Source organism: Oncorhynchus masou, chromosome 28 (genome assembly GCF_036934945.1).
Source record: "Oncorhynchus masou masou isolate Uvic2021 chromosome 28, UVic_Omas_1.1, whole genome shotgun sequence".
NCBI classification, from domain to species: Eukaryota; Metazoa; Chordata; class Actinopteri; order Salmoniformes; family Salmonidae; genus Oncorhynchus; species Oncorhynchus masou.
Genome location: NC_088239.1, coordinates 79,462,832 through 79,488,869, shown reverse-complemented (window position 1 = coordinate 79,488,869; position 26,038 = coordinate 79,462,832). Strand labels below are relative to the sequence as shown.

Below are 26,038 nucleotides of genomic sequence, written 5' to 3'. Positions count from 1 at the left end.
GTATTCCTCTTGTCCAGATGGGTTAGGGCAGTGTGCAGTGTGGTTGAGATTGCGTCGTCTGTGGACCTATTTGGGCGGTAAGCAAATTGGAGTGGGTCTAGGGTGTCAGGTAGGGTGGAGGTGATATGGTCCTTGACTAGTCTCTCAAAGCACTTCATGATGACGGAAGTGAGTGCTACGGGGCGGTAGTCGTTTAGCTCAGTTACCTTAGCTTTCTTGGGAACAGGAACAATGGTGGCCCTCTTGAAGCATGTGGGAACAGCAGACTGGTATAGGGATTGATTGAATATGTCCGTAAACACACCAGCCAGCTGGTCTGCGCATGCTCTGAGGGCGCGGCTGGGGATGCCGTCTGGGCCTGCAGCCTTGCGAGGGTTAACACGTTTAAATGTTTTACTCACCTCGGCTGCAGTGAAGGAGAGACCGCATGTTTCCGTTGCAGGCTGTGTCAGTGGCACTGTACTGTCCTCAAAGCGGGCAAAAAAGTAATTTAGTCTGCCTAGGAGCAAGACATCCTGGTCCGTGACTGAGCTGGATTTCATCTTGTAGTCCGTGATTGACTGTAGACCCTGCCACATACCTCTTGTGTCTGAGCCGTTGAATTGAGATTCTACTTTGTCTCTATACTGACGCTTAGCTTGTTTGATAGCCTTACAGAGGGAATAGCTGCACTGTTTGTATTCGGTCATGTTACCAGTCACCTTGCCCTGATTAAAAGCAGTGGTTCGCACTTTCAGTTTCACGCGAATGCTGCCATCAATCCACGGTTTCTGGTTAGGGAATGTTTTAATCGTTGCTATGGGAACGACATCTTCAATGCACGTTCTAATGAACTCGCACACCAAATTAGCGTATTCGTCAATGTTGTTGCCTGACGCAATAGGAAACATGTCCCAGTCCATGTGATGGAAGCAGTCTTGGAGTGTGGAATCAGCTTGGTCGGACCAGCGTTGGACAGACCTCAGCGTGGGAGCTTCTTGTTTTAGTTTCTGTCTGTAGGCAGGGGTCAGCAAAACGGAGTCGTGGTCAGCTTTTCCGAAAGGGGGGCGGGGCAGGTCCTTATATGCGTCGCGGAAGTTAGAATAACAGTGATCCAAGGTTTTGCCAGCCCTGGTGGCGCAATCGATATGCTGATACATTTTAGGGAGTCTTGTTTTCAGATTAGCCTTGTTAAAATCCCCAGCAACAATGAATGCAGCCTCAGGATGTATGGATTCCAGTTTGCAAAGAGTCAAATAAAGTTCGTTCAGAGCCATTGATGTGTCTGCTTGGGGGGGAATATATACGGCTGTGATTATAATCGAAGAGAATTCTCTTGGTAGATAATGCGGTCTACATTTGATTGTGAGGAATTCTAAATCAGGTGAACAGAAGGATTTGAGTTCCTGTATGTTTCTGTGATCACACCACGTCTCGTTAGCCATAAGGCATACGCCCCCGCCCCTCTTCTTACCAGATAGGTGTTTGTTTCTGTCGGCGCGATGTGTGGAGAAACCCGCTGGCTGCACCGCATCCGAGAGCGTCTCTCCAGTGAGCCATGTTTCCGTGAAGCAAAGAACGTTACAGTCTCTGATGTCCCTCTGGAATGCTACCCTTGCTCGGATTTCATCAACCTTGTTGTCAAGAGACTGGACATTGGCGAGAAGAATGCTAGGAAGTGGGGCATGATGTGCCCGTCTCCGTAGTCTGACCAGAAGACCGCCTCGTTTCCCTCTTTTACGAAGTCGTTTTTTTGGGTCGCCGGCTAGGATCCATTCCGTTGTCCTGGTTGAAAGGCAGAACACAGGATCCGCTTCGCGAAAGTCATATTCTTGGTCGTACTGATGGTGAGTTGACGCTGATCTTATATTCAGTAGTTCTTCTCGACTGTATGTAATGAAACCTAAGATGACCTGGGGTACTAATGTAAGAAATAACACGTAAAAAAAAAAACTGCATAGTTTCCTAGGAACGCGAAGCGAGGCGGCCATCTCTGTTGGCGCCGGAAGTAGTCGATATGTTTTAACCATGTTTCAACCATTAACCATGACAGTTTACAATCTAGGGTTACTCCAAGCAGTTTATCCATTTCAACTTGCTCAATTTCAACGTAATTTATTACAAGATTTGGTTGAGGTTTAGGGTTTATTGAGTGTTATGTTCCGAATACAATGTTTTTAAATTTAAAAATATTTAGAGCTAACTTATTCCTTGCCACCCACTCTGAATCTAACTGCAGTTCTTTGTTGAGTGTTGCAGTAATTTCATTCGCTGTAGTAGCTGACGTGTATAGTGTTGATGTGACGGATGTGAAATGGCTAGCTAGTTAGTGGTGGTGCGCGCTAATAGCGTTTCAAACGGTGACGTCACTTGCTCTGAGACCTTGAAGGCAAGGGCCGTGGCTTTTGTGGAGCAATGGGTAACGATGCTTCGTGGGTGACTGTTGTCTGTGTGCAGAGGGTCCCTGGTTCCAGCCCGGGTATGTGCGAGGGGATGGACGTAAAGTTATAATGTTACATTGTCTATGTACGCGGATGACTCAATCTGGCTTTACTCGAAGTCAGTGGCATGTCGTTAATTCCCCCTAAACAGGGGAATTCCTGATTCTAACTGGATTATATTTGAGAGGCTTCCATTAAAAAACACCCTCTGTGTTCTGTTAGACAAGTACCTCTTTATCCACATTATAGCAGGGGGTGTAAAGCCATAACACATACGTTATTCCAGCAGCAGACTATTATCGATAATGTCAAAAGCTGCACTGAAGTCAATCAAGACAGCCCACACAATCATTTTATCATCAATTTCTCTCAGCCAATCATCAGTCATTTGTGTAAGTGCTGTGCCAGTATTGAGTCGATGTGCAAGGGTATGTACGAGGTAATTGAGGTATATATTGTACCAGTCAAAAGTTTGGACACTTACTCATTCAAGGGTTTTTCTTTATTTTGACTATTTTCTACATTGTCTGCACTATTATTCTACAACAAAACAATTAAATAACACATATTGGAATCATGCAGTAACCAAAGATGTGTTAAACAAATCAAAATATATTTCAGATTCTTCAAAGTAGCCACCCTTTGCCTTGATGACAGCTTTGCACACTCTTGGCATTCTCTCAATCAGCTTCACCTGGAATCCTTTTCCAACAGTCTTGAAGGAGTTCCCACATATGTTGAGCACTTGTTGGCTGCTTTTCCTTCACTCTGCGCTCCAACTCATCCCAAACCATCTCATTTGGGTTGAGGTTGGGTGATTATGGAGGCCAGATCATCTGATGCAGGACTCCATCACTCTCCTTGGTCAAATAGCCCTTACACAGCCTGGAGGTGTGTTGTCATTGTCCTGTTGAAAAACAAATGATAGTCCCTCTAAGCGCAAACCAAATGGGATGGCGAATCACTGCAGAATCTTGTGGTAGCCATGCTGGTTAAGTATACCTTGAATTCTAAATAAATCACTGACAGTGTCACCAGCAAAGCACCATCACACCTCCTCCTCCATGCTTCACGCTGTGAATCACACATAAGAAGATCATCCAATCACCTACTCTGCATCTCACAAAGACACGGCGGTTGGAACCAAAAATCTCAAATTTGGACTCATCAGACCAGAGGACAGATTTCCATTCGTCTAATGTCCATTGCTCGTACGAACAAATTGGAATTCAAATTATTGAACAGACATGAGTAAATTAGTTGTTTAAAAAAGAAAAAAAGAACCCCAATTATAATAAAGAAAAACCCTTGAATTAGTAGGTGTGTCCAAACGTTTGACTGGTACTGTATGCACATATAGGGACGGATGAAGTTACTAGGCAACAGGATAGATAGTGCACTGTAACAGGAGTTTATGTGATGAGTCAAAAGAGTTAGTGCAAAAAGAGTCAATGAAGATAGTCCGGGTAGTTATAGGTTAACTATTTTTAACTAACAATTTAGTAGTCTTATGACTTGGGGATAGAAGCTGTTCAGGGTCCTGTTTTTTCCAGACTTAGTGCATCGGTATTGCTTGCCGTGACTCGGCAAGTGCATCGGTATCGCTTGCTATGACTTGGATGGCTAGAGCCTTTAACCATTTTTTATATGATAGATTTTTCTACTACAGCCCAGTCACACATATCTCCTTTATGAAACATTTAATATGCCTTCACATTAATATGTCAGCCTATGAATACACATAGTATTTATAATGTCTATAATGTCATATATAATACCATATAACCTAATATTTGTTTTATTTTATTCATATGCATGTTCATTCAAAAAGGTCAATCCCAGGGTTCACTGACATTCTGCCATTCATATCCTAAAAGAGCATCCAACTTTCAAATTACTGTCACAAATGAGAGGTAATTTTGTCTATTTTATTGAAGTAAACAACTATTAATATCCACACGTGTAGACGAGAGTAGTAGACTGAATAAATGGTTGTAGCTGTATAATGGTTTAGTGCTTTCACAGGTCGCTTGCCTCTCACAATAGAATATATAGAATATAATAACTTATAAGGGCACGTATAACAATATTCTATATATTTTATTACTATAACAAGTTTATCTTATTCCTATAATAATGTAATTGTGGCCAAGGATATCGCATGTTAGTTATTGTGATTACTGCTAATGAGAAACTGTTCTAATGCCACTGGGATGTCCGCGTATAAAATGTCATTTACATGGCTACACAAGCCTCGCCTCTTCCTCAAAAATGTCTAGTTGTCTACTTTATAATCTTGCTCGAATATCTTTGCTTACCGTTTCCTTGTTTTGTCAACCAAACTTAATAATATGTGCTCGAGTTATTGTGCGTCTTGATTTGACAGGCCATCATTTAGCCCAATAAGGTACCACCTACTCAACGTGGCCAGCCTCCCCTGATATACGATTGGATAATAACGTCCCCTGACATCATTAACAGTGGCGTTTCTACCTCTCTTTTTCGATTGTGCGGTGTTGGAGTTTGTTTTTAGCGAGCTAACGTAGCTTGCATGTATTTATTTGTGTAAGTTTAGGGACATTTGACGAACCTGGCACATATAGTTCGCCTTGATTGATCAATAGAATGCATTGATTCGAGATTTAAGAAAATAGTAGCTTTGCGCTGTTTATTTTTCGCCTCATTGTTTCGCGAGTTCGGGATGTTTTTATCCTCAACATGGAGACAAAAAGAGGGGAGATTCCCAACGGCGTATTGGACGACCTCTGCAGGTAAATACCGCGTCAAACGTGACAAACTTGTTTTCTTGCTAACACTATACCCGGAGGGGTGTCTTTATTGTGCTTGTGGCTTGTCGTAACGTTGGTTGTGGATAGCTAACTAGCTAGCTAGATACCGAGGTAGTTAGTCTGTCTCCAAGTGACAATGGGGTTGACTTAACGAAAGTGCGTTGCATCAGTGTTCTCAGGGGTTGTATTAATTATGTTACAAAAACGTTTCTCAAACGGAACGAAATGGGGAGGGACCTATCTGTGTTAATTAAATTGTATTGGTCACATACACGTGTTTAGTAGATGTTATTGCAGGTGTAGCGAAATGCAAGTGTTTCTGGCTCCGACAGTGCAATAATATCAAGTAATAGCCAACAATTTCACAACATGTACACACAAATCTAAGTAAATGAATGGAATTAAGAATATATATGGACGAGCAATGTTAGAGCGGCATAGACTAAGATACGAATATAGTATATACATATGAGATGAGTAATGCAAAATATGTAAACATTATTAAAGTGACTAGTGTACCATTTATTAAAGTGGCCAGTGATTTCAAGTCTATGTATATAGGCAGCAGCCTCTGTGCTAGTGATGACTCATCGTCAAATATTAACTCGTGATTTGCTCTGTTTGGTTCTTAAACGGTTTTTGTAATAAATGCGCCCCTAGCTGCAGACACGGAACCTAAAGCTTCGCTACAGTCATGATGGTACATCATTAATGTTTGGCTACCGTTATGGTACTTCATTATACTGTGTTGTAGTTTCATAACTCAAACTGTATTGTGGCATGGACCACAGTATGTTGTCTAATTAACTATGTCCGTGTAGTTCTGCTACTGTACTGATTTGCCCCTCCTCTCTTCCAGTCGATTCATCCTCCACATCCCTAGTGAAGAGAGAGACAATGCTATCCGCGTGTGCTTCCAGATCGAGCTTGCCCATTGGTTCTACCTGGACTTCTGCATGCAGAATGCACCAGGATTACCTCAGTGCGGGATAAGGGATTTTGCCAAGGCTGATATCCTTACATGAGAATAAGGATGTGAGAGGGGGATGGGGAGGTTGATTTCATGTTCCTTTTTTCTTTGGTTAGTTAATTCCTGATAAATAAATAAAAATGCTTTATGACCATAGGCCCGCTGTGTGAAAGGTTATGTACATGTCATCACCTAATCGTTTCTTGTTGAACTTGCAAAGACCCCACCACCTTCAATTCAAATAACGTCTTTTGAGGAGCGGTACATAAAACTAAACGTAATAATTTTTTTGCAAATGTTCCTTACATTCTCCTTGACACCATGCTACTTTTTAATCATTGTCCATTCTTGCTGCCCAATGGGGAGGATGTACAGAAGGTTCTAGAACAGTGGAAGGAATATAAGATGGGTGTTCCAACCTATGGTGCCATTATTCTAGATGAGTCGCTTGACAATGTGCGTATAGTACATACATTATAACACTGGCTGTGTGTGGTGATACTTCCTGATAAACATTTCATATGTCTTACGTTGTCTCAGGTGTGTGTTTGTCCTTTTATAATAGTTAATATTTCTTCTCTTTAGGCATTGCTGGTTCAGGGCTATTTGGCCAAGTCAGGGTGGGGCTTTCCGAAGGGAAAAGTCAATGAAGATGAGGCTCCCCATGTTTGTGCTGTACGAGAGGTAATAGCCTCTTATAAAATTATCTCAGTTTTATAGGTCTTAATAATTCTGATTTGGCAAGAAAGTATTTGCTCAATACAGAATGGCTAGATACTATATATGACGTTTCATTCAATAATGTTTTCTCATACCCATGTCTGTAGGTTATGGAGGAGACGGGTTTCGATATCAAAGATCGCATCTGCAAAGATACGTACATCGAGCAGAAAATCACTGATCAGTTGGCCCGATTGTACATAATACCTGGGGTACCCAAGGAGACGAAGTTCAACCCCAAAACAAGGAAGGAGATAAGGGTACGGTTACCCCTTAACTTTCTCATCTTTTGTTCCTATTTGCAATTTGTATTTACAACGCAGATGAAGAGAACAACTAGGACTAGCTATTGTGCTGTGTTTCTCCTAGAACATCGAGTGGTTCCCGATTGAGAAACTACCATGTCACAGAAACGACATGACTCCCAAGTCTAAACTTGGACTCGCCCCCAACAAGTTTTTCATGGCCATTCCTTTTGTCAGGTAAGGGTCTTATTGCGCTTCACACATTCAGAAGAACAGGCACTTAATGAAAGATTCATCAAATCTGTAGACAAAGGGGGTGCTGTGGTTGTTTTAGATTATGACAAAGATATTCAGAGACAATTCAATAATGAACATTTCAATAGAAAACTGAGTGTTGATCCCACACAGGGATATATACTCTAATCTGAAGCAAGCCATATTAAATAACCTTATCTCAAAACCTGAATATGAATACCTTTGCTGCAAATGTGTCGTACGTCCATGCCTGTACATTTTGCCAAAATGACACAAACCTAAAACGCAACAAGGCAGTTATCCAGGCAGACCAGTGATCGTAGGAATAAATTCAATGCTAGAGCCATTGTCGAATTTCGTAGATTCTTTTATTAAATCACATGTGCAAGTATTGCCATCAAATCAAATTTATTTATATAGCCCTTCATACATCAGCTGATATCTCAAAGTGCTGTACAGAAACCCAGCCTAAAACCCCAAACAGCAAGCAATGCAGGTGTAGAAGCACGGTGGCTAGGAAAAACTCCCTAGAAAGGCCAAAACCTAGGAAGAAACCTAGAGAGGAACCAGGCTATGAGGGGTGGCCAGTCCTCTTCTGGCTGTGCCGGGTAGAGATTATAACAGAACATGGCCAAGATGTTCAAATGACCAGCATGGTATAATAATAATAAGGCAGAACAGTTGAAACTGGAGCAGCAGCACAGCCAGGTGGACTGGGGACAGCAAGGAGTCATCATGTCAGGTAGTCCTGGGGCATGGTCCTAGGACTCAGGTCCTCCGAGAGAGAGAAGGAGAGAATTAGAGAAGGCACACTTAGATTCACACAGGACACCGAATAGGACAGGAGAAGTACTCCAGATGTATAACAAACTGACCCTAGCCCCCCGACACTAACTACTGCAGCATAAATGCTGGAGGCTGAGACAGGAGGGGTCAGGAGACACTGTGGCCCCATCCGAGGACACCCCCAGACAGGGCCAAATCATATGTGATAGACTATAGACTTCATAAATAAGATCTCGCCAATAAAGGGTTTAACAGAAGACTGTTGGTCACATTTAAATGTCGGAGTCTATGTAACATCATTCCCATACGGGGTAGCTGGCAGCCCTAGCTCACTATTTGAGAGACAGAGATACTAACAAATACCCACCAACAAACTTTATTCTTGAGCTGGCTGTATATGTTTTGACGTACAACTATTTCAGGTTTGATGATGAATGCTACCTCTAAATGATTGAAACATCGATGGGCTCCGCATTCCCTCTGGGTCATTTTGAAGAACGTTTTGTTAACAATGAAAACGCAAATCCGTTTTTGAATAAAGTCCTGAAGTGGTATTGATATATTGACAGTCTTTTGCACATGGGGAGGAACGGGGAAAAGAGCTGTCAGACTTTATGGCATTATTCAATGACATTGACTCCAATCTCAAATTCACTATTGAATGTGACACTAAATGTGTTCATTACCTCGACATATGGATTGAGAAATAAAACGGAACCTGCAACTTCTTCTTTAAGAGGCTCCTCTGTCCTCCACTCGTTACCTGTATTAATGGCACCTGTTTGAACTTGTTATCAGTATAAAAGATACCTGTCCTCAAACAGTCACACTCCCGTATAGGAAAGAAATGGACAGAAACACACTATTACAGGGGGGACAGCTTCCACCCTGACAGTTTTTCAGACTGCGCTAAATATGCCACTCCACAGAGGACTATCTCTATCTAGAAAAAGCAGCAGAGATGCGCATTCGGTTTCTAAGAAGAGGCTATTCTCCACAATTTGTGGATGAAGCTCTTCATTTGGCCATGGTGGAAACCACAAGATGAATGGATACAAAAAAGACCCACTAGAGCTAATGAACACTGTAATGTTCACAGCTACATATACTTTGAACTCACGAAAAGTGGGAGATGCTGTCAAGAAACACTGGCATGTTTTATCATCGGACCCAGCTTTGCCAGCTGAATTTAAGAATCCACCACTTATTGTATATAAGAGAGGTCGCAATTTACGTGATAAATTGGTCCATGCCAACTACCAGCCACAAAAGGAAATCAGCCATGCTCTCTTATGCACTTTTCTGAATGGTAGCTATATATGCAAGAGGTTGCTCACAGTGCAACAATATGATGAAGTGTGAATATTTCTGCCACCCACATACAGGAAAACAGTTCCAAATAAATGGCATTATTACGTGCTCCACCACCGACGTTATCAACACGATTAAATGTCCTTGTGGGCTGTGTTATGTAGGTAAAACCTCATGTTCTCTCAAAGAATTTGTGAACGTAGAAGATTAATCAGGAGAAACGACAGGGATTATCCAGTTGCAGTACATTTTTAATGACCTGAAACATGACATTTTAAAATGATTTATTTTAATTTTATTTTTTTGTGGCATAGAGAAAGTTAAGATATCAGACAGGGAGGTGATAAATAATGTTCTGAGCAAAAGAGAATGTTTTGGGATTTTCACCATCCAGACATTATTTCCTAATATATGTTGTGAATATGAATTATACACCCATTTCAGATTACGCTGATGTTTTCCTTGCGCTGTACACAATGATTTATGAAAACTTGCTTGGTAGGTCGATGTCCTCATTGTGGTTTTACAGACGTGCTTAATACGTTTTTATATACACACTTTATTTGAATAATTTTTTTTTAAATGCACATTGTTGTATTTGTTAGCACTTATTAGTTTCCCCTCGACTCCAACCCCATTCGATGCGTGGAACGGATGTGGGTGGGGCTAGGTCTACATAAGGGTGTAATTTTTTTTTTTTTTTTAACTCATAAAAGCTCTGATAAAGGCCGTGAGGCCGATACATAAAGTTTATTCAAGAGCCGTGTGCAGGTTTCTTCCTTTTTTTCTTGCTTCACACTGATAAAGATGCCCATTTCGGAAATATTATTTGTCTTGTTTTTTTGAGTGGGTGGTTCAGCTGTAATATTGTAGCTTCCATCAATGTAATCGAAAGGTTGCAAGTTCAAATCCCGAAGCTGACAGGGTACAAATCTGTTGTTCTGCCGCTGAACAGGCAGTTAACCCACTGTTCCTAGGCCGTCATTGAAAATAAGAATTTGTTCTTAACTGACTTGACTAGTTAAATAAAGGTAAAATGTAAAAAAAATCAATTCCCATATATTTTTTGGGTAAATATACAGTAGGGCAAAAAAGTATTTAGTCAGCCACCAATTGTGCAAGTTCTCCCACTTAAAAAGATGAGAGGCCTGTAATTTTCATCATAGGTACACTTCAACTATGACAGACAAAATGAGAAAAGAAAATCACATTGTAGGATTTTTTAATGAATTTATTTGCAAATTATGGTGGAAAATAAGTATTTGGTCACCTACAAACAAGCAAGATTTCTGGCTCTCGCAGACCTGCAACTTCTTCTTTAAGAGGCTCCTGTCCTCCACTCATTACCTGTATTAATGGCACCTGTTTGAACTTGTTATCAGTATAAAAGACACCTGTCCTCAAACAGTCACACTCCAAACTCCACTATGGCCAAGACCAAAGAGCTGTCAAAGGACACCAGAAACAAAATTGTAGACCTGCACCAGGCTGGGAAGACTGAATCTGCAATAGGTAAGCAGCTTGGTTTGAAGAAATCCACTGTGGGAGCAATTATTAGGAAATGGAAGACATACAAGACCACTGATAATCTCCTCGATCTCAAATCAATTTTTTTTTGTCACATACCATGGTTAGCAGATGTTAATGCGAGATGTAATCACCTTCTAGTTCCGACAATGCAGTAATAACCAACAAGTAATCTAACAATTCCTAAACTACTGTCTTATACACAGTGTAAGGGGATAAAGAATATGTACATAAGGATATATGAATGAATGATGGTACAGGCAGCATAGAAGAACAATGGTATCGAGTACAGTATATACATATGAGATGAGTACGTAAACAAAGTGGCATAGTTAAAGTGGCTAGTGATACATGTATTACATAAGGATGCAGTCGATGATATAGACTACAGTATATACGTATGCATATGAGATGAATAATGTAGGGTAAGTAACATTATATAAGGTAGCATTGTTTAAAGTGGCTAGTGATATATTTAATTTCCCATCAATTCCCATTATTAAAGTGGCTGGAGTTGAGTCAGTGTCAGTGTGTTGGCAGCAGCCACTCAATGTTAGTGGTGGCTGTTTAACAGTCTGATGGCCTTGAGACTGAAAAACAGCTTCTGTCTGGTCCCATTTGATGCACAGACCTCGAAGATTGGTTGATGTCCTTGATGATCTTTATATTGGGTGGTGTAGGTGTCCTGGAGATAGAAACCAACCCTCTGGAGAGCCTTACGGTTGAGGGCGGAGCAGTTGCCGTACCGGCGGTGATACAGCCCGCCAGGATGCTCTCTTGTGCATCTTTTGAAGTTTGTGAGTGCTTTTGGTGACAAGCCAAATTTCTTCAGCCTCCTGAGTTTGAAGACTGCTGCGCCTTCTTCACGATGCTGTCTGTGTGAGTGGACCAATTCAGTTTGTCTGTGATGTGTATGCCGAGAACTTAAAACTTGCTACTCTCTCCACTACTGTTCCATCGATGTGGATAAGGGGCTGTTTCCTGAAGTCCACAATCATCTCCTTAGTTTTGTTGACGTTGAGTGTGAGGTTATTTTCCTGACACCACACTCCGAGGGCCCTCACCTCCTCCCTGTAGGCCGTCCTACCACTGAATTGAATTGGAGGCGTGTCGTAAAACAGGGAGTACAGGAGAGGGCTCAGAACGCACCCTTTGTGGGGCCCCAGTGTTGAGGATCAGCGGGGAGGAGATGTTGTTTCCTATGGCGGCGGCCCGTCCAGGAAGTCCAGTACCCAGTTGCACAGGGCGGGGTCGAGACCCAGGGTCTCGAGCTTGATGACGATTGGAGGGTACTATGGTGTTGAATGCCGAGCTGTAGTCGATGAACAGCATTCTCACATAGGTATTCCTCTTGTCCAGATGGGTTAAGTGTGCAAGATTGCATCGTCTGTGGACCTATTTGAGCGGTAAGCAAATTGGAGTGGGTCTAGGGTGTCAGGTAGGGTGGAGGTGATATGGTCCTTGACTAGTCTCTCAAAGCACTTCATGATGACGGAAGTGAGTGCTACGGGCGGTAGTCGTTTAGCTCAGTTACCTTAGCTTTCTTGGGAACAGGAACAATGGTGGCCCTCTTGAAGCATGTGGGAACAGCAGACTGGTATAGGGATTGATTGAATATGTCCGTAAACACACCAGCCAGCTGGTCTGCGCATGCTCTGAGGGCGCGGCTGGGGATGCCGTTGGGCCTGCAGCCTTGCGAAAACGTTTAAATGTTTTACTCACCTCGGATGCAGTGAAGGAGAGACCGGATTTTTCCGTTGCAGGCAGTGTCAGTGGCACTGTATTGTCCTCAAAGCGGGCAAAAAAGTTATTTAGTCTGCCTGGGAGCAAGACATCCTGGTCCGTGACATTTCTTCCTGTAGTCCGATTGACTGTAGACCAATGCCTCTTGTGTCTGAGCCGTTGAATTGGGATTCTACTTTGTCTCTGTACTGACGCTTAGGTTTGATAGCCTTACGGAGGGAATAGGCAGTTTGGTTCAGTCATGTTACCAGACACCTTGCCCTGATTGAAAGCAGTGGTTCAGGCGAATGCCCATGGTTTCTGGTTAGTGTTTTAATCGCCAACATCTTCATCACGTTCTAATGAACTCGCACACCAGATCTCAATGTTGTTATCTGACGCAATAGAAACATGTCCCAGTCCACATGATGGAAGCAATCTTGGATGGAGTCAGCTTGGTCGGACCAGCAGCGGGGAGCTTCTTTTTTAGCTTTTGTCTGTAGGCAGGTATCAGCAAAATGGAGTCGTGGTCAGCTTTTCCGAAAGGGGGCGGGGCAAAAACAGTGATCCAAGGTTTTTCTGCCCCTGGTTGCGCAATCGATATCTGGGGCTCCACGAGTGGGGTCAAAATGATCACATGAACGGTGAGCAAAAATCCCAGAACCACACGAGGGGACCTAGTGAATGACCAGCTGGGACCAAAGCAAAACGCCTACCATCAGTAACGCACTACGCCGCCAGGGACTCAAATCCTGTAGTGCCAGACGTGTCCCCCTGCTTAAGCCAGTACATGTCCAGGCCCGTCTACTTTGAAGCATGGGGGTGGAAACATCATGCTTTGGGGCTGTTTTTCTGCAAAGGGACCAGGGCGACTGATCCGTGTAAAGGAAAGAATGAATGGGGCCATATATCGTGAGATTTTGAGTGAAAACATCCTTCCATCAGCAAGGGCATTGAAGATGAAACGTAGCATGACAATCATCCCAAACACACCGCCCGGGCGAAGGAGTGGCTTCGAAAGAAGCATTTCAAGGTCCTGGAGTGGCCTAGCCAGTCTCCAGATCTCAACCCCATAGAAAATCTTTGGAGGGAGTTGGAAGTCCGTGTTGCCCAGCAACAGCCCCAAAACATCACTGCTCTAGAGGAGATCTGCATGGAGGAATGGGCCAAAATACCAGCAACAGTGTGTGAAAACCTTGACTTACAGAAAACGTTTGACCTCTGCCATTGCCAGCAAAAGGTATATAACAAAGTATTGAGAAACTTTTGTTATTGACCAAATACTTATTTTCCACCATAATTTGCAAATAAATTCATTAAAAATCCTACAATGTGATTTAAAAACAAATAGGTTAAAATATATATATATATATATATATATTTTAACCTATTTCATTCCTCATACACTTTTGAATAGCCTACGACAACAACTACTCTGCTGATACTGACAAACAGAATTATAAAAAGGACGCTCTCTGATCCATATAATAGGCTTACGGGTAGGGGAGACACAAATACAATATGAAGTCCATCTAACCTGGAAGACAATATTATTGTCCAAAAACTAATTTTCAGGTGGCACTGACCCAACCATGATAGAGTGAATATGCACACTCGTCGGGGACATGGCCAATGCACTCCACGGGTGTCAATAAGATGGGCTATACTGTTCGCTCAATTAAGTTGAGAATTTTGATAACTAAAAGAAGGTTTAGTCTCTTATCTGGTCTTTACAGCAATAGCCATTTGTTTTCCAGAGATTGTATTTTGAAATATCACTGTCTGTTGCTACTCGACAATCATCTGCACAGTATTTGCTTTGTGCGCTGACCAAGTTGCAGGCCCTTCCGACTACAGGCAATGCGATTTTAAAACCATCCACAGCTTCTTCTTTTTTTGGTAAAGAAGCTAATGATCCTCTGGCCAAATCATGCTTTCTGGTGGCCTATTATTTGAATGATTTGTATTTATTTCTGTAAAGAAATAGGCAATTTGAATGAATTTACTTTAGGGGAAGCCTTTTAGGAAAGCCCGTTAACAAATTCTTATTTACAATGACGGCCAAATGACGCTGGGCCAATTGTGTGCAGCCCTATGGGTCTCCCAATCACGGCCGGATGTGATGCAGCCGGGATTCGAACCAGGTACTGGCAGTGATGCCTCTTGCACTGAAATGCAGTGTCTTAGACCACTGCGCCACTCGGGAGCCCTTTAGAATCCCCTATAGTTGTAGACAACTTGTACAGTATTTTATTGTGTAATCGTCTATACTGTGTGTATAAAGCTGACGCCAGTTTTTAATACCATTTTTAATAATTCAGGCATTTGAGTCGAGCATCTCTACTTTGCCCTCCACAGACCACTTCGAGAATGGATTGCCAAGCGTAAAGGAGAGTCTACAGACAGTGATGAGGATTTTGCATCCAATGGCAGCACTCCATGCAAACCTCTGGACAAAGCACGGTAAGACACTTATGCCCATGCTGAAGACAATTTGTATATACGTTTGGTGGACAATAAAGCTGAATGAATTGAATAATTTCTTCTATAACTTCTATAGCTCCAAGCATCGACGGGCCCAGATGTTGCCTGAGGCATCTCCAGCAGAGGGGTGGGGGAAGCAGAAGCAACCCAAGCCTCTGGGACAGCTGAGCCAATACGAGGTCTCTGAACTCTTGAAAGCCAAGGTTGGTTGGTCTCTGCTGTTTGAACGGTCATCTATGGTCAGGAATGTCTGTTTGGGTAGTGCTGAGTGATTTTTTTTTTTAATAATTTTTTTTTTAGTGCTATTTAAGGTTGTTTTGGTTTAAAAAAAAATTAAATAGTTTCGACTTCTGTTTCGATAATAAAATACAAAATAAGAAACGTTAAATGCATAATGAAATGACATTTTTAAAATGATTTTAGAGCTTTCTAATGGAAATTCCTAAGCAAAAAATTGTGAACATTCAATTGCCAAAACACAGAAAATGTGTTGTATGTCAGGTCCACATTGGGTAGACCTCAATAGTAAATGAAGTAAAATATTTCAGTTGGTTACATTATTTAGTTTTTATTTGACTTTATTATTTTTCATTCTTTAGTCATCATCTCTGCTCAGGAAGTAGCAGCCACCAAGATCACATCATCTCTGTGCTTCCTGTACCGTCTTTAGGCATCCTATTTATCTAGCCTGCCTAAGTATGCTGCAGAGCTGTCTGACAATCATTTTACTAGTTCTTCAAAGTAGATAAGGCACACTTTCACGAACTGTCCCTCTTGTCATTGTGTTGTGCACATTCCTCTCTTATGCGCTGTGTGTGTCTCTAACCTAATGTAGCACTCATGAAAGCGTATCAGTCCAGAGATCTGTATACATTGACGAAATGCTCACGCGTGCTTAACTCGAGTCTCCCATTGACATGAATAAATGACTTATGGGAAAGTCATTATCGTGCACTAATCTCAACTTTGAATCGTGCAGTATCAGAAAATGTTACGGCTCAGGTACCCCACACTTGCTCCAGCAGACTCTATAAATTGGATGCTTTGGGCAGTTATCCACAGATTTAACTTCAGTGCTGAGGCCTGCTGCAGCTGACACGTTTTAGTTTAGACCAAATGCAAGATGCGGGGGGGGGGGTGTAGATGTATGAAATGTCTGTGGTACATCTGCTTCAAAAATACTACAATGGATAAACTAACAAAAGCATGACAAACACTCAGGTTGAAACACATTGCATGCTCACTGTCAAAGCCAGATTGTTAAATGGGCGACGCAACACTGAGTGTATGTTTACTCTGCGCTAGGATACTGTAGCATACCGATATCTCTTAGTCTGATCAAAACAATGCAGCAATTGCAATCCAGCATCAATTCACTCAAGGGCAAAAGGTCTGTTTTGGGTTGTTTTTCTGTTACCAGCAGAGGGTGACAGAACTAGTCTTCCCAGTTTGGCCTTGTTCAGAATCAGGCCTTGTAGAATGCAAAAATATTTCTGTGTCTAGCCTGAAATTATTTCTTTTATCAAGAATTCCGGCTTTTCTGACAGCACCCATTAATCAAAACTGACCTAAACCAAAATCAATTGTTTTCCCAATTTTCTATGTTATTCAGAGGACACTATAGTAGGAGAAGTGCATCAGTGGCTACTCAATATATTTTTGTTGTTGTTGAATGTCCAAAATGAGTCCTGGTTCTATGGTACTTGCTCCTGTCTACAGAACCTCAATGTGAAAGGCAATGGGAAGAAGCACCAGGATTCTCCCAACCTGAAGAAAAGGGCCAATGGAGTCGGCAACCAGCAGGTGAAACTTAGCTTGGCTGAAGCTGTGTGTAACGCCTCACCATAGTTTGTTAGGTGTGCTTGCTGAAAGTGAAAACAACTACTGAAATCTGGCTTACTTTTTCTCATTATTGGCTGTCCTCCGCCACCTGTAGCCCCAAAACTGTAATGGCTACCAACGCCAAAACTACTTTAAAACATCCAGGCTAGCACTAGTCTTTAAAAAAAAGTATATATGCTACTTTCTCACTGGCTCTGCTTGTATTGCTTGCCAAAAAAACTTCTAGATTTTGTGTATTCTATTACCAATTGTTTTTTTAATATCGAAGCCCTATAGGCCATCAATTTTAGATACGATATGGGTCTTCAACTGTTTGCTCTACAAACATCAAACTGACATTGACAAGTGCGAGCCGTCTCAACTTAGATTTGTTTAATTTGACCTTTTTAACTAGGCACGTCGGTTAAGAACAAATTCTTATTTCCAATGACGGCCTAGGAACAGTGGGTTAACTGCCTTGTTCAGGGGCAGAACAACAGATTTTTTTTACCTTGACGGCTTGGGGATTCGATCTTGCAACCTTTCGGTTACTCGTCCAACATTCTAACCATTGGGCCATTGATTTCGTCAATACAGATTTTTATAGCTACCTTAAGATGAGTGCTCCAACTGCAGTAACTGGGACTTGCTCTGAATAAGACTGTCTGCTAAAATGACTAGATGTAAAACCTTACAGCTTCCTGCCCCCCCCTCCCCCATGTCATTAGTGGAATACAGACTTCCACATTCTAAATCACTGGTGCAGAACTATCAGAATGTTCAAACTTAACATTTTCAGAGCTTAAAACACACTCGATTTGTTTGTTATAGTACTCACACTCCCTTTACTGTCCTAACCCACTATAATAATGCCATACCTACAAGCCACCCCTAAATAGCTCACTATAACTATTACCATTACTACTGCAGTCACTACATGTGTCAAACCTGCAAAATACGAAACCTTCTGCACACCCTATAGGAGAAGTGTAGGAAATAGGAACACCGCTTCGGTCGTTGTCTCCCTTTCGCCTTGTTGTTTAGTGTTTCCCAAACCTGTACTCCTAGCCAGTCCACTTATTGATGTATTCCCGAACTAGCACAGCTGATTCTAAATGGTCCCATTATAATCAAGCCCCTCATTAGTTAAATCAGTGGACTGGTTTGGGTGTACTCCAGGAGCTGTTGATCTATCCTTATGAGGTATAGTGAAGTTTGATACATCTAGACCAACTAGACATTTTAACTATAACTGACCTAGACCCTCTACACATCTAACTATAACTGACCTAGACCCTCTGCACATCTACAATTGAAGTCGGAAGTTTACATACACAATTAGTATTTGGTAGCATTGCCTTAAACAATTTAAACTTGGGTCAAACGTTTCGGGTAGCCTTCCACAAGCTTCCCACAATAAGTTGGGTGAATTTTGGCCCATTCCTCCTGACAGCGCTGGTGTAACTGAGTCGGGTTTGTAAACCTCCTTGCTCGCACTCGCTTTTTCAGTTCTGCCCACAAATGTTCTATAGAATTGAGGGCAGGTCTTTGTGATGGCCACTCCAATACCTTGACTTTGTTGTCCTTAAGCCATTTTGCCACAACTTTGGGTGTATGCTTGGGGTCATTGTCCATTTGGAAGACCCATTTGCGACCAAGCTTTAACTTCCTGACTGAATGTCTTTATATGTTGCTTCAATATATCCACATCATTTTCCTTCCTCATGATGCCATTTATTTTGTGAAGTGCACCAGTCCCTCCTGCATCAAGGCACCCCCACAACATGATGCTGCCGCCCCCGTGCTTCCCGGTTGGGATGGTGTTCTTCGGCTTTTTTCCTCCAAACATAATGATGGTCAATATGGCCAAACGGTTCTATTTTTGTTTCATCAGACCAAAGGACATTTCTCCAAAAAGTACGATCTTTGTCCCCATGTGCAATTGCAAACCGTAGTCTGGCTTTTTTTATGGCGGTTTTGGAGTAGTGGCTTCAGCCTTGCTGAGCGGCCTTTCAGGTTATGTCGATATAGGACTCGTTTTAAAATATATATATATATATATATATACTTTTGTACCTGTTTCCTCCAGCCTCTTCACAAGGTCCTTTGCTGCTGTTCTGGGATTGATTTGCACTTTTCTCACCAAAGCACGTTCATCTCTAGGAGACAGAACACGTCTCCATCCTGAGCGGTATGATGGCCGCGTGGTCTCATGGTGTTTATACTTGCGTACTATTGTTTGTACAGATGAACGTGGTAACTTCAGGCATTTGGAATTTGCTCCCAAGGATGAACCAGACTTGTGGCGGTCTACATTTTTTTTTTCCGAGGTCTTGGCTGATTTCTTTTGATTTTCCCATGATGTCAAGCAGAGAGGCACTGCATTTGAAGGTATGCCTTGAAATACATCCACAGGTATACCTCCAATTGACTCAAATGATGTCAAATTAGCCTATCAGAAGCCTCTAAAGCCATTACATCATTTTCTAGAAATTTCCAAGCTGTGTAAAGGCACAGTCAATTTAGTGTATGTAAACCTCTGACACACTACAATTGTGATACAGTGAAATAATCTGTCTGTAAACAATTGTTGGAATAATTACTTGTATCATGCACAAAGTAGATGTTAACAAACTATAGTTTTGGTAAGTAAGTTAGGACAAGACATTTGTGGAGTGGTTGATAAACAAGTTTTAATGACTCCAACCTAAGTGTATGTAAACTTCCAACTTCAGCTGTAACTATAACTGACCTAGACCCTCTACACATTTAACTATAACTGACCTATACCCTCTGCCAGTCGAACTATAACTGACCTCTACCCATCGAACTATAACTGACCTACACCCTCTACACATCATCATAGATGTAGGTCCAGACCAACTGAACCGCTCCCGAAATAAAGCTAATTATACAAACTAGACCTCTAACTAGTTTAAACTATAGACCAGGATCTAGACCAATTTTCTTGACCTCTACTGAGACTATAAGAACGTAGATTAAGTCTGAGTGCCAGTCTTTTCATGCCAACTCTTTGTCAAGACAAACATCTATAGCTTGACAATAACAGCAATGGAGTTGGCAAGAGCACTAACAGATCTGGGACCAGGCTAGAGGAGGAGACAACCGATCTGGGACCAGGCTAGATGTAATCTAGACCAATACTAACAACACTTTTAGCTAGATCTAATTTCTTGTGGACAGATGCAGGTAACATAAATGGTAGTAGCATCTGTCGACAGACTGTGTTATGCGACAACTAACGAGGAACTTTGTTCCGGTACGCTGATTTTCCGTCGCTGATCATTTTTACAAATCACGATTTCATAGGTGCTCGCATCTTTCCAATTTCAGAAGGGACTTGCCCAAAACTGGCCGAGAGCTTCCGTCTATCGAGCATCTGAAAAAATTACGGAAGATTTTAGTTCTGGGTGTCCAAGATTAAACTAGATCTAAAACAAGTGAATAGCTGCAGAAACTACACACATTTTCTCAAAGCTTTCTAGTTATTATCTACTAATTTAATACAAATCGGTCTCGCATTTTAAATTGCAATTATATTCATGTGTTCAATGGTGATTGTGTGTATTGTTGTTTTTTGCTTAAAGTTTGATCATAGTCTGTTGCTTTATCATGGACATATTTCTTTGCATTTAAAATGTTAACTGTTCTTCCAGAAAGAGGAGAAGAGACTTCAGCCCAGGAGACTACAGGACAACTTCGACACAGGTATTGCACAAAGTGAAGATTAGGAATGAGACAAGTTTTCAATAGATATGTAACAGCTTTTATGTGCTGTTTTAAAGCAACTATACATTCATTTGTTTCAGATACACATTGTTTTGGGTCCTTCTTTTTCACTATAGAGATCTTTTAACTAGCTCGGGGGTGGCCGTGACTCCTGGAGATCTTCTAACTACTTTAGCTTGGGTACAGTTTAACACACCTGATTCAGCCAATCAAGATCCCGAGGAGCACATGACTAGAATGTCACAAAATTATGTTGTGAGAGGGTTGCTCCCCTAGAGGTTTGGCCACCTTTTTATTAGTTCAGAGTGAGAATTGAAAGGTATTGTTCACTTCAACATCAGTCAGACATTTTCAGAGAGCCAACATTTTCAAAATGTCTGTGGGGGGGGGGGGGCGAGGTGTTGAGGTGAACTCTCCCTCTGTCCACTGGCCTTGAGTGAAACTGCTCCCTTTCTCTTCCCAGATGCAGCACCGCCATCTGACACGTGCAGCTCCACCAATGGGCAGCAGGTGGTCTGCAACAGCAACTGTGAACACCTCTCCTCCAGGTCCTTCCTCAACTTCAAGTTCGACAGGGAGGCCATCATGAAATGCTTTGACTCCTGAAATAGCCAACGGACACCTTGGTCGTGTTCAGTAGGGACCAAAAGGAAGTAAATGCATTTTTTTTTGTTTTTCGTTGTATGCCCTAATGAACACGACCCTGGAATGGCACACTAGCAGATACTTCAGTTCAATGGAAACGGCAGCCCCTCCAACCGTATGGTTGAGATGAAGAGTACTGACCACATATATAAAAGCCTTCTGTTGTAGTTTTTTTGTTGTTGTCAAGCACAGAAATGTGAACTTGGTGTCGCGGTTTGTTCATTCAAGCCGAATCCATACTTTGGGATTCTTAGTAACTTAGTTTCGCTTCCAGGAAATCATGCAGTGATGTCAATGGCAAAAAAATAGGGATGAACAGTTTGTACTCTTGTGCACCGATCTCTAGTTAGGATTCAGCCCATATGATCCAGATTCACTAAGCATTTGCATCAGGTGCAAATGTTGTACCTGTATTTTTATAGAGGGAATTAATCACAGAAAGTAGTGGTGGGGGGGGGTTGAAAATACAGGTTCTGAGAAGAATAATGGTAAAGGTAGGTTTAAAGGTTAAATAAAAAAATAAAGGTAGATGAAGAGTTTTAACTTTGGGGTTTCATCCCCTGTTGACACGAACAAAGCGTATGTTTAGTAAATCTGGCCAGTGAGTGAAGTCGGCGCCCTAACTTGCCAATTTCAGTGGGTTTTTTTTTTTGTGTTTGTGTTTTTTTGTGTCTAATTTTAATGGACGACAGTCCAACTTTGGTCAGTTTCACTGCCTTACCAACTGAGCTCCCGATTTTATGTTTTAGGGCAGTGGTTCCCAACCAGGGGTCCTAGGACCACTTGGGGTACGTGGTCTATCCACAGGGGGTACTTGAGAAGACTCATGAGACCATAGGACTGCTGGTAAAATGCACATGAGGGGGTACTCCGGGTAGAGCGAAATTCATTTGCAGTGGTACAGTAACCGAAAAAGGTTGGGAACCACTTTTTTTTTTTGTGTATGTGTGTAGCTGGTGTGAACTGATCTGAGGCTAAGCACAGAGTACTGTACATTGTGCTTCTACGCTTTATCCCCAAAGTCATAGAGCTGGTGTAGATGGTCTTGTATAGGCAGTCATGTTGAATGGCTCAAGCTGTGTCCGCTCCAAGTAGCCTCGTCCTACCAACTGTCATGCCGATGGCCGCGTTCCGGGTCAAGCTTCTTTTTTTGCAGTCGTGCATCTCAGATTGCTATATGATACGAATGTGGTTTCCACAATGTTAAATGTGATTTTTGCGCAGTACAACTGCAATAAAGACAACCTGGTGCGTGTCCTATGTCTGTCTTGTCTGGGGTCTGTAGCGGGGCTCGGTGCAGCTAGCCTGACTTCAGAGGCTGATGGCAGAGATGTAAGACCGAAACCGCTTGTGTTACGATTCCTCTGCGCAAAACACATCACTCTCACAATGCGCCTGGTTAACAAATTATCTGTACCTATTCTACACCTGGAACAAGACAAATCACATTTTACACAAGGGAACAGTAATAGGTGGATGGAATCCTAAGACAAAACAGGAATAAATGTTTTCTATCTTTTGTTTGTTCTCCCTTCTAAAAAATGATTCAAAACTGAACGCACAGGTGCAAAGGCTTAGTAAATTTAGCCCAGTATGTGTGGTACAAAGCATACTGCTAACTGGCATACGACGATGAATGAAATCAATTTACCCTTGCATCATCAGTATGCTTGTTTGAAGTATTTCAGACCTCTGAATCATAATGCAGTGCCTGCTAGGTATACGTTATGTTTTTTATGGCAACAAGTCATAGAACCCCCCAACTGTGACTGGAATGTAATGTATGACTGAACAATAAATTGACCCTACATGTAGTCAAAGGTAGGTTTTTAGAGAACTTCATGGTAATACTTTACTTGATGCTAAGTAATGCATTGTGGTTAAAATGCATGTGTTTTAGTAAGTGTCGTCTCTTCGTGATCCTTTTAATAAGACTTCAGTGAAGCATTGTAAGGGCTCATACCTGCTTATAACAGGTTACGAAGCGTCATACCTGCTTGCATATTTAGTAGAGTATTACAAACTTCATGTTCAGAGGTGGTTATTCAACAATACATGAACATTGTCTTCTCATTCAGGAGGGCGCAACGTTACAGAATGTTTACATAGCAATAGATTGTGTAGAAGATACACACTTCATGTAGAATCAAGACTCAATTACATGTCTCCGTTGCATCTCACGGAATCAGTCCCATGATTCTATCTGAGTAAGAGACAGTCTAAACAGGAACCTGTTAGAAGACATACGTCCCCTCTTGGGAGAAACACACCGATCTTGTTCTGGTGACACTTCCTAACTGCAGTCATTTCCCCGTCTGTGGTCGGCACTCTGCACTGAGACAGGGTAATGATCACATGTATGTTGGTGTGTATTTCTGGAGTGGAGGTATTTCGGCGTTTCCAGCAGCAAGCTCTGATAATAAATAATGAAAATAGTGGTCAGAAGTGTCCTGTCACCTCTTCACATTGCTTCATCACTCTCCCTTATTGGAAAACTGCTTTTAAAGTCATTTGAGTCTCACTGCTCTCTTACAAGTAGCAGGCTACTTTTTTAGTCCTAGAATTAGCCACTGTGTGAGTCCATAACCTCCTGCTCTCACCTGTCTGCTCTTGTCGGTCTTCTCGAGGCGGTCTGCTCTCACCTGTCTTCTCGAGGCGGTCTGCTCTCGTCGGTCTTCTCGAGGCGGTCTGCTCTCACCTGTCTTCTCGAGGCGGTCTGCTCTCACCTGTCTTCTCAAGGCGGTCTGCTCTCGTCAGTCTGCTCTTGTCGGTCTTCTTGAGGCGGTCTACTCTCGTCGGTCTTCTCGAGGCGGTCTGCTGTCGACGGTCTTCTCGAGGCTGTCTGCTGTCGACGGTCTTCTCGAGGCTGTCTGCTGTCGACGGTCTTCTCGAGGCTGTCTGCTCTCGTCGGTCTTCTCGAGGCTGTCTGCTCTCGTCGGTCTTCTCGAGGCTGTCTGCTCTCGTCGGTCTTCTCGAGGCATCTTTTGTCTTGCAGTAAGTCAAGATATTTTGTGGCCCTTGGCGTTTGAAACATAGTTAACCCAGGTGCCTGCTGAGAAAAAATGTGCTGATTTTTGATATTAGGTACGGTATGCTGATGAACCTGCGGGACTATGACAAAGCAGGACTTTCCTTTTGATTAACAGTGTTGTATTCACTGGGTATGGTTCCTTCTCATGTGTCTGTAACAAATACCTGTTCATGAGGGTACAACATTGAAATGTATTGTGTAGAGTGGATATGATGGTCTTTCATATAGAATAGGGAACCATGTCAGCTCTATTCGTTACATTTCTCTCTGCAACGTTCTGAACTTCCTCTGTTGACTTGGAGAATTGCATTAGTGGTGTACATCTGAACGCCGTTGACCTGAGGTTGGTAGATATAAGCAGGACTTCTTCCTTTTATCTTCATGTGAACTCGTTTTCAATGCCAATCATTATTATTTTGATCGTAAGCAGGATAGCCTAGTGGTTAGATCGTTGGACTAGTAACCGAAAGGTTGCAAGTTCAAATCCCCGAGCTGACAAGGTACAAATCTGTCGTTCTGCCCCTGAACAGGCAGTTAACCCACTGTTCCTAGGCTGTCATTGAAAATAAGAATTTGTTCTTAACTGACTTGCCTAGTAAAATAAAGGTAAAATAAATTTAAAAAATGTAAAAAATTAAATACTGTAATGTTGGGTTTTTCCCCCAGTTTTTTTTTTTTTTTAAGAATTTTTTTGTAACATGGTCAGTTGCAGCTCAAGTTGCTTCTGTTATTTCATCTATAAAATGTAGATAATTTATCTTAATCATTTGCTATACTTTATGGGTAACACTTAATTTGAAAGGGTACTTAGTAAGGACTTCCTGACACATTCAATTCCATCAATGGCTACGTCAACATCCACAATGTTATCTATTCATTATTTCACAGTAATGTTCTTTACTTGTGATTGTTGACATAAGCATGTACTGCTTATGAATGCTTTATGCATGGCTTATTACGTATTTAGGTAGGTACTTCAAACACTGTTTTTGCATAAAGTAGACCTGCCATTAGTTTTTGCTGAAATTGTGAAGTAAATGCAGTAAGATAGTTAAGAAAAGCAGTCCATCATGCTTTTTGGTGGGTGAAAAATGCACAAGCTGCTTGTCTCATCTGTTGTCTCCAGGAAGTAATCTCCTCTCACTGTTTTATTGTTATGTTTCTATAAAGACATTGTTCTCTTCAGTCAGAATGGCCTCTTTTTCCTCCCCTCATTAGCAACATCTGATTTATCTGTCAATGGAGCGAAACGACATCAGGCTTTCATAGTGTCTGCCTGATCTGATGGGAATCAGTCATGAAACTGCATAGCCTCCTAAGTCTGCTAGTTTAGAGGATTCAAAGGTTGACAGTACCGATGGTAGTAACAAAAACATACATTGTCACTATCTTTTTATTTGTTTGTGGTCATAGTTTTACTGTATATGCTTTACATATCTACAACATTTATTTTTTATTTTATTTAACTAGGCAAGTCAGGTAAGAACAAATTTTATTTACAATAACAGTCTAGGAACAGTGGGTTAACTGCCTTGTTCAGGGGCAGAATAACGGATTTTTAT

At 41.8% G+C, this 26,038-nt stretch overlaps 1 protein-coding gene across 1 annotated transcript; it reads left to right on the top strand.

Moving 5' to 3' along the window:
• Positions 1-4,904: 4,904 nt before the first annotated feature.
• dcp2 (decapping mRNA 2) lies at positions 4,905-22,705 on the top strand. Its single transcript, XM_064943530.1, is given in 11 exon segments — positions 4,905-5,191; positions 6,069-6,307; positions 6,487-6,635; positions 6,765-6,863; positions 7,007-7,159; positions 7,269-7,381; positions 15,104-15,208; positions 15,306-15,432; positions 16,949-17,032; positions 20,728-20,779; positions 21,264-22,705. Coding segments are annotated over 11 exon segments (1,317 nt in total). The 5' UTR covers positions 4,905-5,138; the 3' UTR covers positions 21,407-22,705.
• Positions 22,706-26,038: the final 3,333 nt, after the last annotated feature.